The sequence below is a fragment of the Trachinotus anak genome, unplaced genomic scaffold, assembly GCF_046630095.1.
Source record: "Trachinotus anak isolate AG129_WGS33_773 ecotype Australia unplaced genomic scaffold, CSIRO_AGI_Tana_v1 ptg000009l, whole genome shotgun sequence".
In the NCBI taxonomy this organism is placed as follows: domain Eukaryota; kingdom Metazoa; phylum Chordata; class Actinopteri; order Carangiformes; family Carangidae; genus Trachinotus; species Trachinotus anak.
Genome location: NW_027273860.1, coordinates 8,042,468 through 8,060,918, shown reverse-complemented (window position 1 = coordinate 8,060,918; position 18,451 = coordinate 8,042,468). Strand labels below are relative to the sequence as shown.

The 18,451-nt window shown below is 40.6% G+C and overlaps 1 protein-coding gene across 1 annotated transcript in view; it reads right to left on the bottom strand.

Moving 5' to 3' along the window:
- Positions 1-18,451, bottom strand: part of ptprn2 (protein tyrosine phosphatase receptor type N2) — a 123,642-nt gene that overhangs the window by 46,932 nt on the left and 58,259 nt on the right. Inside the window, exon 11 of the mRNA XM_071484999.1 lies at positions 3,725-3,789. Coding sequence (XP_071341100.1) covers positions 3,725-3,789 — 65 coding nt within the window. The remainder of the gene's footprint in view (positions 1-3,724; positions 3,790-18,451) is intronic.

Sequence of the window (18,451 nt, the reverse complement as noted above, 5' to 3'; positions counted from 1 at the left end):
TTTCAGGTAGATGTGCCCTTGCATTAATTATGGTACAGGATATTGGAAAGAAAGCCTTCAAATCCATTGTGAGAGGTCATCATTACATGTGACCTTTCTCTGAGATGAGTTTTGCCTGTGTGCCTCTGCACTTAGTCCTTTGATTAGAAATATAATACAAGCTTTCAACCATCAGACAGCAGCATTCTCCTACAATCCCTCTAGACTGACCAATGACAGTATTGGAAATTAATGTTTATTTTACCTTATTTCACAGCAGAAATAAAAAAATGCACACTTAAGCTTTAAATAGCTGTTACACTATGCTTTAAGGATGGACACTGCAGCCAGACAAATATTACTATGCACATTTACTGTACATTTGTGGATGCAACATTTACAAACACACATGCACAGTGCAGAGACTCCCAGCCTGCCATATATAATTTACATTTAGTGGTTGAATAATCAGTTGGCATGCAGCTCAGGGAATTCTGTGCTTAATGAGTGCCTCCTCACATAAGCACTTTGCCAGAGTTATCTCGAACATGAGACTGCTGTCAAAATGTCACTGAATTCTCAATTTAACTACCAACTTAATCACATGGGGATCACATTGCATACATCGAGGCCAAACGTGGAGATGCATCCTTCTTGCGCCTCATTCAGACGTACTGAGGAAAACAGAGAACTGGGAAAACACAGTTGCTTCTTTACAGATGTGTGTGATGAAATATTATATAGACATTCATTGTGACAGTTCAAAGTAATTTCTTATAAAGCAGGTGTATTGGGGAATATTTTGCTCTGGAAAAGAAGATGTTGATATGGAGCCTGTGATACATAAGACAATATATTTCTCAGCTGGGTGGAGTTTTGCTATCTCAGCTGTCAGAACTGTTATTTCTAAAGCTGCACACCTCTCCAGAAGTGAATCATTACAAGTAGACCAGGCTATTGGTCATTAAGACCCTGACTGGGGCATATTTAACCTCAGAAAAATATTTTTGGAGATTAAACATCACCTCACAAGCATTAATTAAGATTTAAAGGACACTAAAAGCTGTTATTTCAAAGCTTTAGATTTGTTTAGCTTTAAATACAGAATGAGGATTGTCAGAGGATTGCAGGATAGTCCTTTTCTCACTAGTCATAGCAGTCGCTTCCAAAAAATATGTGACCGAAATGCCCCTCCCTTTCAAAACATATCTTTCTGAGCCTCCCTTTTATTCCCTTGCCTCTCCTCTCTACGCTCCCCGCTGGTAGCAGCCATGCTGTGTCTATGGCTGCCAGCGAAAGCAACCCTTTAGCCTGGTGCCTGGTTGCTGTCTCCGGCTTGGGGAGGGTGACTCACTGACCCCCCTCCTGCACAAAAGAGGATACGATCAGGCAGGGGGGGAGCAGCGGCAAGGGATGCACAGTCGCAGAGCTTTGTGCCTTTTAGGAACGATGCGAGTCGAGGAGCCAACGTGTGGTATGATTTGCCAGGGGTTATTTTCCACACTAAGAGTACTAAGTGACTGATAATAGCATGGATATTCATATTTATATATGGAATTTCAATGCAGTATGTGCAGTGTAGCTAGTTAGCGCTAAAGCTGCAAAAAGGCCATTTCAACCATGAATTTCTTTCCACCTCACTTCTTTTCCTCCTTGCAGTTTTTTTCACACATTTAGAGGACTCATGAATTTCTGAGAGCAGACCTCCATTTGCCTTCCACAGGAGTGCAGCTCCCACTTGGTAAACAACTGTTAATAAGAATGATACTTAGAAAATACATTGCTTATCCCCCACAGATACATACATTATTTAAGGAAAACAAGGTAGTAATTTTTCTGTTGTTTTTTCTCTTCAGGAAGCTGACTTCCCTGCGATCTATAATGGAGTAGATATTGCTCAGTCTATTGATTGATGTCTCCTTCCCCCCACTTTGACATTTGCTTATCCTCGCCCGCATCTACTGCTATTGACGTTCGCTCTATCTGGACATCTTCCTAAGCTGTTTTGTCATTTGTCACCTCTTAAATAAAAATGGAGGAGGGGGGAGTTGTCAGTGATAAGACTTAATGATACCAACCGCAGTGATGGTTTTAGACAAGCTCAGAGACAGAACACTGTCTGTAGAAAGCGCAGCACCGTGTTTGATTAATTTCTCACTCTATACCTCTCATACCTCTCAATTTTACCCAGCATATTTCTATTTTTGCCATTAATAAGCGGGCGAAAGAAGACCCATTCTGCAACCTCTAGCATGCATTCACTCATAACTGTGGTCAATTTACTGCAAATTTACTGAAAGCAGGCTTTTGGTTTAACACCTTTTAAACTAATGTATTTGAAGAGCCCACTCCACAGGCTCTCCTGTCAAAAGCTACTATTTTCCCCAACTTACCCTCAACTCTCCACTTCTTGGATACAAACTGGTGAGATCAACACATCCACATTAAAGCTGTTGCTAATAAAACACCCTCTGAGTGAGTTTTCAGGGTTTATACGTCGCCAACTCTTTATTTGTAGTACAGTAAATGCCGCGTTTCCTTAACATGCATTTCTACAAACACAGTCTGGCGCAGATTTTCTCCCCATGAGGTGGAAGACAGATCCTTCCTTTCCCCTTCCCTCCTTCCATCCATCCCTCCCTCACCCTGGCTCCTGCAGAGAGGCTATTATTGCAGCTAATTATCTACAAATAGGCCCAATATGACAAACACAGCCCTGTACCAGTGCTGGCTAAGCCCAGGAATCAGTCTGAGTGGAAATAAAAGAATGAAAAGGAGGCGAGGAGAGGACAAAAATCACATTGAAGAGAAAAGAAAAAAAAAAAAACGTGAATCAGAGATAATTGTGAAGAACGTGATAAAGACGTAGTGTGGAATAAGATGAGAGAAAATGTGGTGCTAAAAAAGATACAAGTGGGAGGCAGAGGGGGAAAGAAAGGCAGTGACACCAAAAGGGAGATGGCATAGAAGGGACTAACATGGGAAAATGATCTTGTATATACAGTGTGTGATGGTTGTTGCCAATGGCAACTGTCCTGCAATGCACAGGCCAGATCCATTTAGCTCCCAGCATGCCTCATGATCAGGGCAGCTCAGGGGTCTAAGGCTGTCTCTCTCATTTCCATAGAGAAACTCATTTACCAGGCAAGCATGGAGGGCTATGACGCCTCAATGGGTGCTTGATTAGATCCTTACCTCTGATACATATGAATATTTATCAGTGTTGAATGAATACACATTTACTCTCCTTTCGTCTAGATCAACCTGAGTGTCCTCCTGTTCTCCTCTTAATTTTTTTCCAGTGAATATGTCACAGGAGCATCAGGGTTTGCAACAAAGTGACAGCACTCAAGATAATCTGGTGATTGTTGCTCTGTGGTGATGATCAACACTTAGTTTCAGTTTCACAAAACGCATCAGGCTTTTGTCTTGTTGTGTTGTTTTTGCCATGGAGACAACAGCTCTTAGAGACATAAAGGAAACAAATAAGGGGAACGGTAATCAAAGCAACACACTTAAGAGGATATGTGTTTGGAATTCATTGCTGCTACAGATTAGTGTTTGGCTGCACAACTGAAGCTGCAGGTGCGATACTGATGCCAAGAAAAGTTGAAATCACAGTTATTCCTGTCCCATGAGCCCAAACACAGGAGATGCACACATCACAAGCACACTCACTCTCACATTATTCTTATTTTTTTTTACACACAAAGCTTAATAATGGATTTTAGTGAGTATAACTTACATCACTAACTCCGGCCTCCACTATCTTCAGGCCTGTCTCCTTCTCCAGCTGCTGCTTCTCTTGGACTGCACGGGGAGACAAAAGCAGAGGAGGTGTTGAGTATGAGCAGTAGATGACAAAGTAGCAGATTTTTCAGTTCCTGAGGCAGAACAAGTGGTCAGTGAAAGTGAGAATGATGCAATGGATCTAACAGCATGAGTCAGATGTCAAACTGGTCATAGAAAATGACCAGCACACACTCACACACACGCACACACAGAAGATATTCATCGAAAGGAGAAGAAAAACAATCTTCAGGGCAAGACAGCACTTCACCAGCTGACAGCAGTCTGTGCTGGCACCTATAGGCCTATAATAGGTAGGAGAGTGCAGCCATGTTAGAGGCTCTGAGTCTGTACTTATGCACGGCAGTGCTTTGTGCTAAATGCTAACTTCAGCATGCTAACATGCTCATAATAGCAATGCTTACATGCTGATGTTTAAACCGGATTTGTGCTTTACAAAAGTTCTTCACAGCAGGTTGCGTGTCCGCTTTCACTCGCTGACATTGCTACTGCAAGACTTAACAGGTGCATTGTACATTATCAGGTTGTATCATGCATTCAGTATACACCTCGCAGTAACTGTGTTTACACTCTTTCATTCACTTTGCGATACAAGTGACGGTTTCTTTACTACGCATGGGAGTACGCCATGCCATTGTCATATGTACACTGTGGGAGAGAGCAGAGGTTTATGATGGAAATGATTTTGCTACTGATCACAGTTCTTGCCGCTTTAACCCTGAATTGTAGTTTTTGAGGGGGTGCATGTCAGCCTAACTTTGTGGCCATTGTAGGTACACAGATGTATGAAAGAAGCTTTAGCAGATGTAACATTCACCAACTTAGTTTAGAGAGTTAGCATGGTAAGATTTGCTAATTAGCGCTAAACACAAAGTTCAACTGAGCCTGATGGGAATGTCATCAGTTTTGGAGGTATTTGGACAAATTGAAAGGTTGGCCTGATGATGTTAGGGTTAGTTATTAATACTCATCCTAAGAGGGAAATAAATGGTAGCATTAGAGAAAAAGTCAGTAGGCTTCATCCTCTGGGAGCGATGATCAAAACTTCAATGTTTCTGTCCAGTTGTTGTTGAGACATTTCAGTCAGCTCCAAAGTGGTGGACAGACATTCAAGAGCCACGCAGCTGCCATGTTTAAAAATATAAAATGCAAAATAAAAGTTTACCAATAAAAATCCACAGTTTTCCCTCACATACATTGAGCCAGATCTGCTGAAGATTACAAGAAAGCAGATGAAGTGCTTGCAGATTCACAGCACACAATAACTTGAGCTCCTGCCTTTGTTCCAGCAGTAATTAATACACCACCCGAGTTTGATCCTCAGATCTATTGATCTAATCAAATATGGCATGATATTTCCAAAGCTTTGTTCACGAAAGATATTCTCATGCAAATCAGACCAAAGTGGTGCAACGTTAAATATCCATCGTTCAAGATCACACATTTTGCCGACTTTTTTCCCCCTCCTGTGCTTAATGCCCCTTCCTCACTTTGATGGAAACATTTATATTGAAAAACAAAATCAAAGGGGTCTTAATAGATTATGCCAAATTATAGAGGGAACGGGAAAAAAATGGAGCATAATTTTAATTGAGTTTGTTAGCATGTGAATGTGATTGGTAATGGGGAAAAGGAAAAAGAGTGAGAGTTAAAGAGGAGCAAGAGAAAGAGAGCAGGTCCTTTAAATCCCATTTCCCCAGATGAAGGCTATGCAAATGACCCTGAAGAGCTGAACCCCACCTCACACTCCAAATTCGGCAAGGGCCTGTTTAATTAGTATTTTAATCTATCCCAATGATTCCACTCAGTCCACAATGTATGCAGCATTCCATCTAATTAAGCACGCTACCTTTAGGATAATCAGCCATCTCCCTCGCTCTTCCCCTGCCGCATTTTCTCTCTCTGCCTGTTAAAGATTCTGCAAACATTGATCATCTTATCATCCCATCAACATGGCAGCAAAGGGGACATCTTATATTTTAGGTGTCAGCCAGGGGTTTCGGAAGGATGTCTAAAAGGAGGGTAAAGGGGGAGGTGGCGAGAGAGCTGGAAAGGTCAAATATACATTCAAAGAGAGTTAGAGTGCCACATTAAAGAAGTAGACAGAGGAGAAAAGAGAAAAATCTTCTGCCATTAGTGAGAGGAGAAAAGTCTTCAACTGGCATGTCTCCAAGATGAAACTCATTTTCATTTCATGTTGCCACCCCTGTATTTAGTCACAGACGTATTTCCTCTCCATAGATAGTTACAGTACCTGCTCGGTCCTGGTGCTATTTAGGAGGGGGGTAATGAGCGAGGTAATTGGGCCCAGCTGGGTGAGAGCGTAGGTGGTGGGGGGATGCAAAGCTGCTAAAAGGTCACACAACGTTTTGGTCCTAATGAGGGCCCCTCCGGGGTCCTAACACATCATGAGAGTAACTACGAAAGATTAGCCTGGATTCAGGAATCAACACACATACATGTCACAGCGGCTGTAGCTCTGGGTTTGACTGACAAGCTGACATTAATCGTCTTATAGTGAAACCAAAGTAGCCTGAAGGTCAGTATTTACTTGTGAATCAAAGCCGAGGACTCTCCAATCAACGTGAGGGAAAGGACAGTCCCACAACAGCCACTTTAAATGTAAATACAATGTACTTGCCAAGCTCATTATCTGGCAACTGGATGGATCTGGGCTGCAGTGAGGATCCAGCCAATGGATTGCTTGTTCTGTCACTGACTGTACAGATAACAGCCTACAGTGTCTCTTTTTGGTCACCCCTTATATTAACCTCCCACTGGAGCTCACTCTCATTCTCTTTCTCTCTCAGACACACACAGATTTTGTAAGCTTCAAATTAGCCACCAAATACTCCTGACAGACTGGAAAAGAGATGTCAGGTCTCATTTCAGAGAGGCTCCTCCAGCCATTTTAATAGGCATTGTCTGAGTCTATCTAGTCTGATCTCTAATATCGAGATCTGATCCCTGCTGCTCATTTGATTTTTTCGGTTTCCATGTTTTATTGAGCCAAATCATCTGATGTTCAGAAGGAGGAAAAAAGCACAGTAAAACCAAAAGGCTTTTTAGTGTGTTCAAATGTGCTCCATTTTCATGTGCTTTCTATTGAAATTACATACATGCAGCAGATGAGAATCGCCCTGATGGCCTGGGACTATTCAGTACAAATCTAATGAAAGTGGATCACTAGTATTCTGTGAATAAAACTGGACAACACCGTCACTTGTGTGCAATATAACTACAATTGGACACACAAATCTTTTGAAATTGTCATCAAAATAAACTATTAGAATTATAAACAAATCCAATTTTTGAGACTATCCATGATACGGATTTTTATAGTAATAGCCACTGTATTTCCATTCATTCAATCTCCCTATATAGTAGCTTTTAATGTTAGTACAATTAATCTAGTGTTTTTGCTTGTTGGTTTCAGGTTTTATCGTTCACTGTCCAAACACCTTATCAGACCTGTATTACTGCTAATTCAAAGCAAACACTCCTTACTGCTGTTACTTCACATTAAACAAAAATGGGGTGGCTTTTATTGTGAAGCAGTCACAGGAAACGCAACGTTGACCATGATCGCTCACCAAAAATGGGCTGTCAAAACAAGACTTTTTGATGATCTTTTTCAGCATTTATTCATCAGGTGATCATTTTTAAATATTGCTGGTAGTAAGGGAACCGACATTACTGCAACCTACTCACTAAACTGCTTAAGCCACGTGCAGCATCAAATGAGATCTCAGTTGCAATTACTTCTTTGTTAAAACAATGCACATTTGTCTGGCTGGTTTGTCAACTTCTTATTTTGCTTCTCTGACAATGAAGCTGCTGAACAAGTGTTTGGTGTATTATTAAACTGCACTTATTACCACCAAAGTGTGTCCAAATCAATGACGACTTAAATCTTAAGGATTATAAGTTTAACTGAGATAGTTAAAGTAGACCTGTTCACATGCAATAGGACATTTATCACAGCCACTTAAAATGTCAGCGTCCACCTCTAAATTATTCCAGCTTGCCTGTTGCCAAAGGACAATTTTCTTTTTAAAAAATTACACTTGTGCACAAAGGAATGCGCTTTGATTTAAACCACATTCCCTTTTTCTCTGTTTAGCATCAGAAAATTCAACCAGGTGAACAGAAGAACTGAGGAGTACTTCAGAAACTCATCAAGGACTTACTGACGAAGAGGAAAAGGCCATTTCAATCATCTATCTACAGAATGACGCTTTTTCTTTGACGCGTTCACTAATGAGTGAAAATACAGAGAAAAACACACATTTAAGCTTGATTTTATGTGACCTTTAAATTGCTTTGTAGCATATGTGCTCAACACAAATTATCTAGTGGCGAGATATAATTTGATTAAAATGTTGCTTTTCTCCGCCATATGCTGCAAACTGAAGCAATTTTGCACTCCTCATCATAGATTCTAATAGCAATTCAGAAATGATTATCATAAAGTCATCAGAGCTTAAAGTCATGAATATATATATTCATTTCTCTGATATACGACAGGGTTGTTATTGTTAGGAGCAATATAAATTCAGTGTCGGGAGACAAATCACCCACTGTAGGCTGTAAGTATTTTGTATTTCAACACGGCACAGCAGCCACTGCAGTCACATGATCGTAATGTTTCCTCTTTGGCCTAACGGGGGTATATAGTTGACAAAATACATATTTCACCACCGTCTGATTGATCTGTTAATATTGAATAACATCCACATCCATTCCATCTATCTACCCCCCTCCCTTCCCTGCTCCTCAAGTCGTCTATTCACCACTTCCATCTCTCCATCCGTCACTCCAACCAAACAAAATGAAAGTGTTTATTGCGGAGGAGGGCTGACGCTCACGCCTCTCCACAGCCGTTAGCCTTATCAGCTGGCAATCGCTCCGATATTAAAGCTGCCATTCCGCCCATCACTTTCCCCTTGCACATATGATGGCTGTCTCTACCTATCAGAGTGGAGGGAGGAGGAGGAGGGAGGGAGGGGAAAGAGGGAGAGGAAAAGAGAGGGAGATGCACCTGATCCCCCAGACAGATAAGATTCACGGCAACCTATTTTTCAGTCAAAATCCAAGGCGGGAAACAAAAATAATAATAATATTCCTCCATGGCTCCGTGTATGAAGAACCACAGCGCTGACTTCCGAGCAGCAGCATATTCATTAAGTGTGTGACATATAACATGTATGTGAAACCTTTACATCTGACTTTTGCACGCTGACGCTTATCAAAATGTAAATCACTTCACTGATATTGTTGCTTTTATAAGGATTATATCTTCATCTTTTTTTGCACCTCCAGTATAGCTCACCACACACACATTCTTCCTCGAGATAATCTCACAGCCCTACTCTCTCCTCTGTCTCTTCGTGTTCATGTGCATCAATTGTTATTCTGCTCCTCGGCTTCTATAAATCAAGACACCAAATCAAAGCACCTGCACCTCTGAGAAAACCTACAAATGAAACAGAGGGCCAAGGTGGAGGAGAGCCAGAGGAGACTAAAAGAGTGCAACTCATGATTACTTTCATTTGTGAACAATCTTTGGATCATGTTTCCATTAAATTGATGTCTCGATTTGAATGATTAATTGTCCAGTGTGATAAATCGTTAAAGAAAATAGCAAAAGAAGGCAAATCCGACAGCTTCACATTGTAACTATTTGATTATTTGTTAATTTGTTGAGCAAATCATGATGTCACCGATATGTATTGGTTTTTGCTATCTCAAATGTGAATATTGTTGGTTTTTTTTACTCATCTATGATAGTAAACATGAAAAATTAAAAGAAAGTAAATCTTTGGGTTTGGACTGTTAGTTACATAAAAGAAACCACTTGAATATGTCAACCCTGGTTTTGGAAAAGTGTGAAAGGCATTTTTCACAGTTCTATGACACTTAATAGACCAAATGATTAATTGATTAATCAAGAGTCTAACTTACAGATGAATCAACAATGAAGATTGTTAATTGTTAATTGCAGCCCTTATTCAATTTGCAATTATATAAAAACAGGAAAAAGCAACAGTTCCTCAAATTTAAGAAGCTGGAATAAGTCAATATTTGGCATCTTTCCTTGATGAAAGACCTTTACAAGATTAATCATTCAGCAGAATTGTCGTTCATTAATTTTCTGTCAATCGACTATTCATGTCTGCACTGATTAATGTATCTTGTAATGGCACTATGGCTGTTGATCAACTCACTCTTTAACACTGGTAGCTAACAATAATGCCTTTGTGGAAATCTAATATGATTAGACACAATTTAATTTAATATATAGTTTAATAGTATATATAACAGTAAACAGTTATAAAAACTGCTCATATAAAGTAAACAGTAAATTGATTTGGGCCAAATAATTCAACTGAACCGAAAACAAGCTTCTTCTCTCTCCCAGTAAAACCAACATGACGATAGCATTACAGCACTGCACACTAATGTCCAATCAGCAATGCCAATCATATACCACCATGTCTGTCACATGGTAGGACCATGCTGTTAACAGCAGGGGCTCCTGGCTGGCTCACTGTTTATTCACCCTGATGGATCGCTTCCTGTGGATAAGCCAACAGTGCTCCCCAAAAACCAACTGCTGTTATTCAGCCTAAATCAACACACCACAAACATTTGCTATCTAACTGAATACAGCCCTTATACTCTGCTGCGAAATATATAAAAAAATAAATATCACAAAAGCAAAATGTTTCCTTTAAGATGTCAAAGTGTAGTTGCCACATTATAGTTCATGTTGAAAGACAACACTGTGGAATCAGGGGATAGGAAATGAAGTCTGCTGCCTGGTTTCAGCTCCTCTAATGGCTGTAGTCATGCAATCAGCATGCACCTTGTGTCCGCTGCAGACCTTGCCGCAGCCTTTGGTATCAAACACGTTACAGGTCCCTTCCTCTTTCAAACAGAACCCACATTTTTTAATTGCATCCTGCCTTATTAGAGAGCCTTTTCAAAAATGGCTAAATAATACACCTGGATGAGTCTTTGTCTCTGCTGCACATGTGCAGATGAAAAAGTGCACGCAGACGCATACAAACACAGCAACAGACACACGCATAATATGTGTTTCTTTGCCTACTGGTTGATTAATAGATTGTGGCTGCTCTGACACTCTGTGTAGAATGGGCATTTTGCCTTTGATAGGTGCTGACACCAATTCTTCACGGACTGCAGGAGATCGGGGGAACAGAAGCAGCACTGGCAAATGACTTGGATGGCAGGCACCGCCAGATGTGGGAGAAACCCCACCGATGTCACTCTGCATTCTCACCGGGACACGTTTACATCGTTTACGCTCCCTTTCAAAGATGACAATCTGCAGATGTGTGACATATGCGACGTAAATCACATCTGACAATCGCTCTAAAAGAATGGATAGGCCTGCGGATTACAGTGAGTGATGAGTTGAACAATGCACATCTGAAACAATCATGGCCATCAGAAGTCCAGCATGCTGCACAGCCATGCTGCTGGGTCTTTGGATGACCTTTTCCAATAACACAAGCCGACAGCCTTGCTGTCAGAAAGACGCTGCATATAAACTGTTTACTGCAGTCTTCAGGGAAACTTCAACAAGTGGGAAGTCTTTACACATCCAGGGAGCTTCACAGTATCTCAGTGTGTACATCTTACTCTATTCTGTTCTCTAATCTAGATGAAAAACATTACTCAGAGGTCTTTTCTTGGGTAAATTTATATTCATCTGATTAAAAAACGTTGCCCTCTGTAAAAGATGTTCCATTTCTTTCCCTGGATGTGTGTGTACGAGATGAAAACATCTGGAAGTCTGCCACTGTCTGAAGGCAGCCTACTTGGGAAATGCTTATTGGAAGAAGGGATGGTGAAGCTGACACAGAGCTACACACACACACACACACACACACACTCACGCACTCTTCCTCTGTTTCCCCACTGAGGGAACTCTGACAGAGGCAGCCCTACCTGTCACTGTGGCAGCAATTATCCTGCAGGCTCTCTCCACGGACCATCTCCTGCAGGTCTCCACATTACTAACCACATCGCTGAGCACACACATACTGAGTGTGCATGCTGACGCACAGGAGGGCACACTGCACACCTCACAAGTACACATTTTGTACATATTCACAGACAGACACACACACACACACACACACACACACTCGTAAATACACACACGCGCTGTTGTGCTTTTCATCCACAGTTCACTCTCTGCAAGCTAATGGCTCGGACGAATCGTAATGATGTGTTGGTGCAGACATCCTGCTCAAGCCAGGAGACACACACATCATTACGTGGATGTGACTGCTCATGCATGCATACACACATATGTCTTCTGTTATAGATAATTGCATTATCATAGATAAGACAGCTAAGAAGTCTGCAAATGCACCCACTAGAAAACCTAAATAAATCAATAAACATGCTAAAGCTGTTATAAGGCAGAGTTTGGAAACGTAGCAGGCAGCATTAACAGGAGGACAGGATATGAGCTCCAGTGAGTCAAGAGATAATAAATCTTGGATACCAGGAAAAAAAAAACAAAAAAAAAAACACATGCTCAGAAGTACAGGGTGTCCATTTTGGCTGCAGGGAGGTCTTCCCGGTGGGGGAATTGATCTGTGTCATGCTGGTTCACTGGAGCTCGGAACCAGATCCCAGTCTGAGTCTCAGAAACAGGTTGATGGTACGGTGCTGTGAAGGGTGATTTCAGAGAAAGGAAAAAAAAAAAAAAAAAAGAGGAACCCAATGTGACCTCATTACCGTAGATTTGTTCCGACTGTCATTAGTAATCATAAACGCCATCACTCAAGTCAGGAATATGAGGGAGAGGATGAGAGATGGTGGTGGAGTAAGTGGGGGTGGGGTGTGGTGAGGGGGGTAGGTTGGGTTCTGACAGTAATCGAGGGGATTTGATCTGTAAACAGGATCTATCATCAAACAATCTATAGTAAACACGGAGAACATGTACAGATAAAGTATTTTTGCCACTGTCCTGAAAGAAACAAGCCCATAGCTCATCTGTGCAAGCAGCTTATTACGATCCATAGTTAGGTTTTATTGTTAGGTCACCTCTGGTAGCTTAGTAATTATGACAGGAGCTAAGCTTTTATGTTTTTATGTCTAAACCTTAACCATATAGCGGTATCAGATAATTAAACAGATTTACTTATAAATATAAATTAATAAGGGCATGAGATCAGAAGACACATGCTGTTCTAGTGGCCTTGAAATCAGCACAAACATTTCTATGAACCAAAAAAAATGGGTCTACCACTGTCATTAATGTTGATATTTGAAATTAGGGCTGCAACTAATCGTTATTTGCATCATCAATGAATCTGACAGTTATTTTCTTTGGGCATTCATTAATTATTTTGTCTATAAAATGTAATAGTGATAAATGCCAATCACGAAGCACTGAATGTTAAAACCTAAACACATTTGCTTTACTATCACATAAACCACAGATAAACAGCAAACTGACTGCCAAACTGGAGCCAGAGCACGTTTGGCATTTTTGCTTGAAAAATGACTTGATAGTTGCCGGTGAATTTTCTGTTGGTCAACTAATTGTGGTGTTTTCTTCTCCTTTTTATTTCAAAATAAAGGAGTGCACTCTCAATGAATAGATGTGACAGTATGAATCAGAGGGACGCCACCATTTTCTGACACAATCTAAAACAACAAACCAAAATGGATCCTAAATCATTCCTGCAATTCGCTGAGCTACTAATGTGGTCCTGACAGAGTGTGTATTCATCAGAATAGTATAAAAATTCACTTAAAGGATGCATTTATAGCAAAGCTTCTGTTTTGTCCCTGTTCAGGCGCCCTGCTCCGTCTAATGCACTGTCTGAGCATCCAGAATAAATTTACAAGGTTCTTTTTTTCACTGAGGTATTCAAGATGCTTTCAGCTGGAGAAGGTTAATGTCAAAGTGAACACATTTGCTGTCAGTGGCGTTTAAGTCAATCCCTCCAGCCTCATCTACAGATGTTAGGGCAGAGGACATCTTCCCTTAGAGAGTGGATAAAGTAAGGCAGAGCTGCGTCCTATCTGCCTGCCTCTCTCCGTCTCTGTGAAGCATCCTGGCTGCTCCTCAGATCGCAGTGTTAATCTCGCCGTGTTGCTTTCCTGTGTACAGCTGGGAGTGGTGGGTGTAAAATGAAAGTGTAACACAACAGTCTCACGCAGGTGTCAAAATGAGAAATATGACATTTCCCTTCAGAGATTTTATTAGCTCTGATATCATTTTGCATTCAGCCTGCCTGATGTGTCACTGGGCTCTTTTTTTATTACTATTTTGCTTCAGGACAAAATGTGATAATCATTATTATATGTCTAAAGCAGAGCAGCTGCAACTGCAAAGAGAAAAGCAAGAAATGTATTCAGGATGGGATACAATTTGAAAATCAAAATACACAGTTTGACTAGTGTGTTTGCCATTGTATAAGTCCCCCCACTCTGAATCAATCATCTTACTGCAGAGTTTCTCAAACAATTCTCTTAAAAAGTGCAGCAGCTGTTCAGAGTCACAGCATGATGATTAAATCTATACACCACAGAGATGCCGACATACTGTTTTTTTTTTTTTCAGGTTTTTTTCCAGTATTAATTTCCTAAATAACTGCAGAATCTCTCTGTATATACCAAACTCTCCTGTGACTGAACTCTCAAGTAGTTAGAGAAGGGAAAGACAAGACTGTATAAGCACACCTCCCTGTCTTTTTAAGGACACCTGTTGGGCTGCATGGCTCATCTCCTCCTCATTTAGCCGTCTGTCTGGGCTCCGTGGGGCTGATTACCAGGAAGAGCTGATTCCAGTTGCACTGCTTATCAGTCTAATTAGAGCCCCTGGCAGGTGACTTGAAGGAAGTCGTTCGTGTGTCTCATGGATGTTCAGGCACAGCGATTTGTACAGGCTTGGTAGTCGTTACATGATACAGAAGGTACAGAAGACAAAAAAGTAATTGTAAAAAAATGGGTTAGACGCATATGAAATTGTGGCTTGAGAATTGTGGTGACACATCAATCTTAGTGGAGGTGTTTCGAAATGGAGGACATATTTTCAGGGCCTGTCTGGGGAACAGGAGGTACCTTGAGGAGGTTTAATAGAGTATTTTGCATCACAAACATTTTCAAAGAAAATTTCAAGTGGTGACAACAAGTCAAGAGAAAGAGGCGACGTCTTGACTAACATCCTCTGGTAAAAGTATCAACTGTCAAAAAATGAGAGAAAAACCGAGACAGGCTATGGTTCTGTGGAGAGTGCTTAAATACATACAGCTGAGAAAATGGAAGATGAAATAAAAGCACAATTTATGGAAGAAAAAAAGGCATCAGACAAAGAAAGACGGAAAAGAAAAGATTGGGAAAAAAAAGTGAGAGGCAGGGGCGGAAAGATATCGAAAGAGTTGAGGACAGAGAAAGAATCTACAGGAGGAGAACAAGTTTTCCAGGTAGTGTATCAGTCACTGGTTAAAGGTCACTAGTCTGCTGTTCGCACATCCAGGTGCTAATGTAACACCTCTCACACCTTCCTCAGTTGCCTGCGTCTGACTGCCTGCAGGTTAGTGGGCAGAGGGACCGTTGTTTGTGCTAGAATAATATGCTGTAATCCCCCGTCTCAGATGTGGCCTTAACACAGGTAATTGGACTTGGAGTGTGAGGAAGCCTGTGGCTAGACACACACACACCACTGTGATACACAAAGACTGCAGTCTGATTTGAAATAAGAATAGAAACATTTACATTCTCAAGAAAGACAGACCACCTGCTTTGTTTCTGATTTTACACTGATTTTGGTCCAGCTTTGAATTTCTCCACGCGTCGAAGCGGTTAAGAGCAATAGTCAGTATCGAGTTTGGAAGGTGGTTTCTTTGTTGTACCACCTCCAAAACCAAAAATACAAGAGCAAAAATGGAGGCTTCTTACCTACAGCAGTAACCGAACGTTACTTCCAAGGTCGAGGAGCCATTTATTTCACATTTTGTGATGTTACAGGCTATGTTAAAAAAATGTCCTGTTCACACTGCTAATATATCAGAGTTTAGTCTTACATGAGCTGATCAGTTAATAGGGTTATATTACACTTATAATATTAGAGTTAACTAGTTCTACACAGCCACAGGGCTGCTTCTGCTTGGAACATGTATCTGTAGCTTCAGTCTTTTAGCACGATAACATGATGACTATTCAAGGCCCACTTTACAAGGCTCTTGTTTTCAAAATGAGTCTGAAATGAGCTGGAAACATTTAAAAGTCTGATGAAAATGGTGTTTTACAACTAGCTCATGACGCTTATGTTAGCTTAACTAGCTAGCTAACGACAGCTGACATAATCTGCAAGCGACGGTTATCTCAGCCAACAAAATCAACCGTTGCCAGGTAGAAATGTGGAGCCTGCTATTGTCTACCTCTCTGAAATCAAGCATCCATTGTTAAGAAATTTACAAAGAATTTCAAGTGGTGATTCTGCCACCGTTATTATTGTAAACTGTATTATTTAATGCTACTGTGCAAGAACAAAAAACTTCACAGGCATGGCAGAAAGGAGACCAGGGTTTAGCAAAAGCACAATTAAAATACATCCTTGCAGGGCAGACTTTATGCAAAACAATCCACAATATCTCTGCAAAGATACAGCTGCAGGTATTTAGGCATGCCCACTTTCCTCCACAAGAAATGGAGATCATACATATATATTTCTTTCCTTTGTGTCATCCCAAGTCAATCTGAGGTGGATATTGGAGTTAAATTGAAAGCGGGTGTCCCTTAAAGAGAGGTTTGAGATAGGAACGAGTTATCACCTCCACAGAGAGCCCTGGGAGACACAGCGCTCCTCTGTAGCAGTCCAGCCCGATGCATACAGGCCACTGACCCATGACAGTCAGCCCGGATCGATTTAAGAGGAGGCAGAGGACGCAGAGAAAAAGACAGGGGGAGGGAGGAGTGGAAAAAAAAAACCAGTGAGGAGGCCAGGGAGCAATATCCCTCTTAAAACTTATCCATAATTCATTGTCTTTTCTTTCTTTCTTCCTTCTACACTTTCTTTCTCTTTCAGATGAGTGCACGGCAGGGGAATGTTCATTTTTAAGGGGGATTAGTGACGACCTATTTTGAAATGCATCCCTCTGGTACTTGTTTCAAATACACACACACACACACAGAGAAAGAAAGAGAGAGAGAGAAAGAAAGAAAGATAAAGAAAGAAAGAGTGAGTGAGAGAGAGAGCGCGAGAGAGAGTGATACTGGTCTTTCTATAGTTATGAGGACACTCACATTTCATAGCCCCTTACCCTAACCTTAACCATCATTAATAAATGCCTAACCCTAAAACCAAGTCTTCGCCATCAAACAGCCCTTTGAAGTTATGAGAACCGACCAAAACACCCTCACTTTCCCAAAATCTCCTCACAACAATGATTTCAAACCAGAGCGTGTCCACACAACCATAGAGAGACATCTACACACACAAACACAGATATGTGTAAAAACAAAAGCACACAAGCGCACACACACATAGAGCCTAACACAGTCAGGATTGTACAGCTAGGGTCCTTCAGTGGGAAGGACATTTGTGAATGTGTGAAATGATTATTCCCTGTTTCCTTCTATTTGAAATTGCAATGAGGTGAATCCATTATTGCACATTTTAATGGTCATAATGGTAAAGGAAAAAAAAAGTGAATTACTGTGCACACTGAAAATGAAGCAGGATTTCTAAAGCAGTGTTAAATTGATGAGGAACACTTAACAAATTTTCACTTCTGTTCGTTAAACTAATTTTTAAAAAGACATCCTAACCATAAATATATAAGATGTTGAGTCCAATAAAGTCTATGAAAGTTGTCATGATGCCCCGATTTTGTAGAAGTGTAAAAACACACATTTCTCTTACATGGCAACAGCTACTGATGATGTCCATTCATCTCTTTACCTTCTTCTACTCATTTATACAGAGGGCGAGAAACAATGTGGAAAGTGAGATCATGGTGGGAAACCATGTACAAGGGCACACAGAGCATGTTTACAAAAATATATTTTCACCTTTAGTCAACAAAATAATAATTTTCTCACAGGAATTACATCCTTATTGAAAGATCCCATGTGTAGTATGTCCATCTTTATATAGCATGGCCTGACCTTAACTAAGTGTTTAAGGTGCCTCAGTCTGAAGCCAGATATTTTAGGAAGCTAGATCTTTGTAAACATTGGCATGTGATGAATTTGATCATTAAACATAATTATCATTTTTACAGAATCACCGATTATTGACATTTGTGATGAAAGAGTTGGTGGTTCAGCCCAGCAGAAGAGTTTGGAGAATTTCTTGTCACAGTATGATCAGTACTGTGAACTGTAATGTGCCATTGAAACTGCTGTGTCAAGGAACACCTGACTAAGCACTTGTAAGCCAAAGAGAAAATAAAGATTTTTTTTAACTGGTATAACTTCTCCTCTGAAACATTCATATCTGGTGTATAAACAGTTAATGAAGACTTGATAACACAGTGTAACACCGTTCTAATTAAGGTTGAATGATTAATCATTTTCATATCAAAGTTGCAGCTTGAATGAGTGCAATTTTCACATCATTAGCGCTACAATTTAAATTACATAATTAACGTCTCAACAAGGTGTA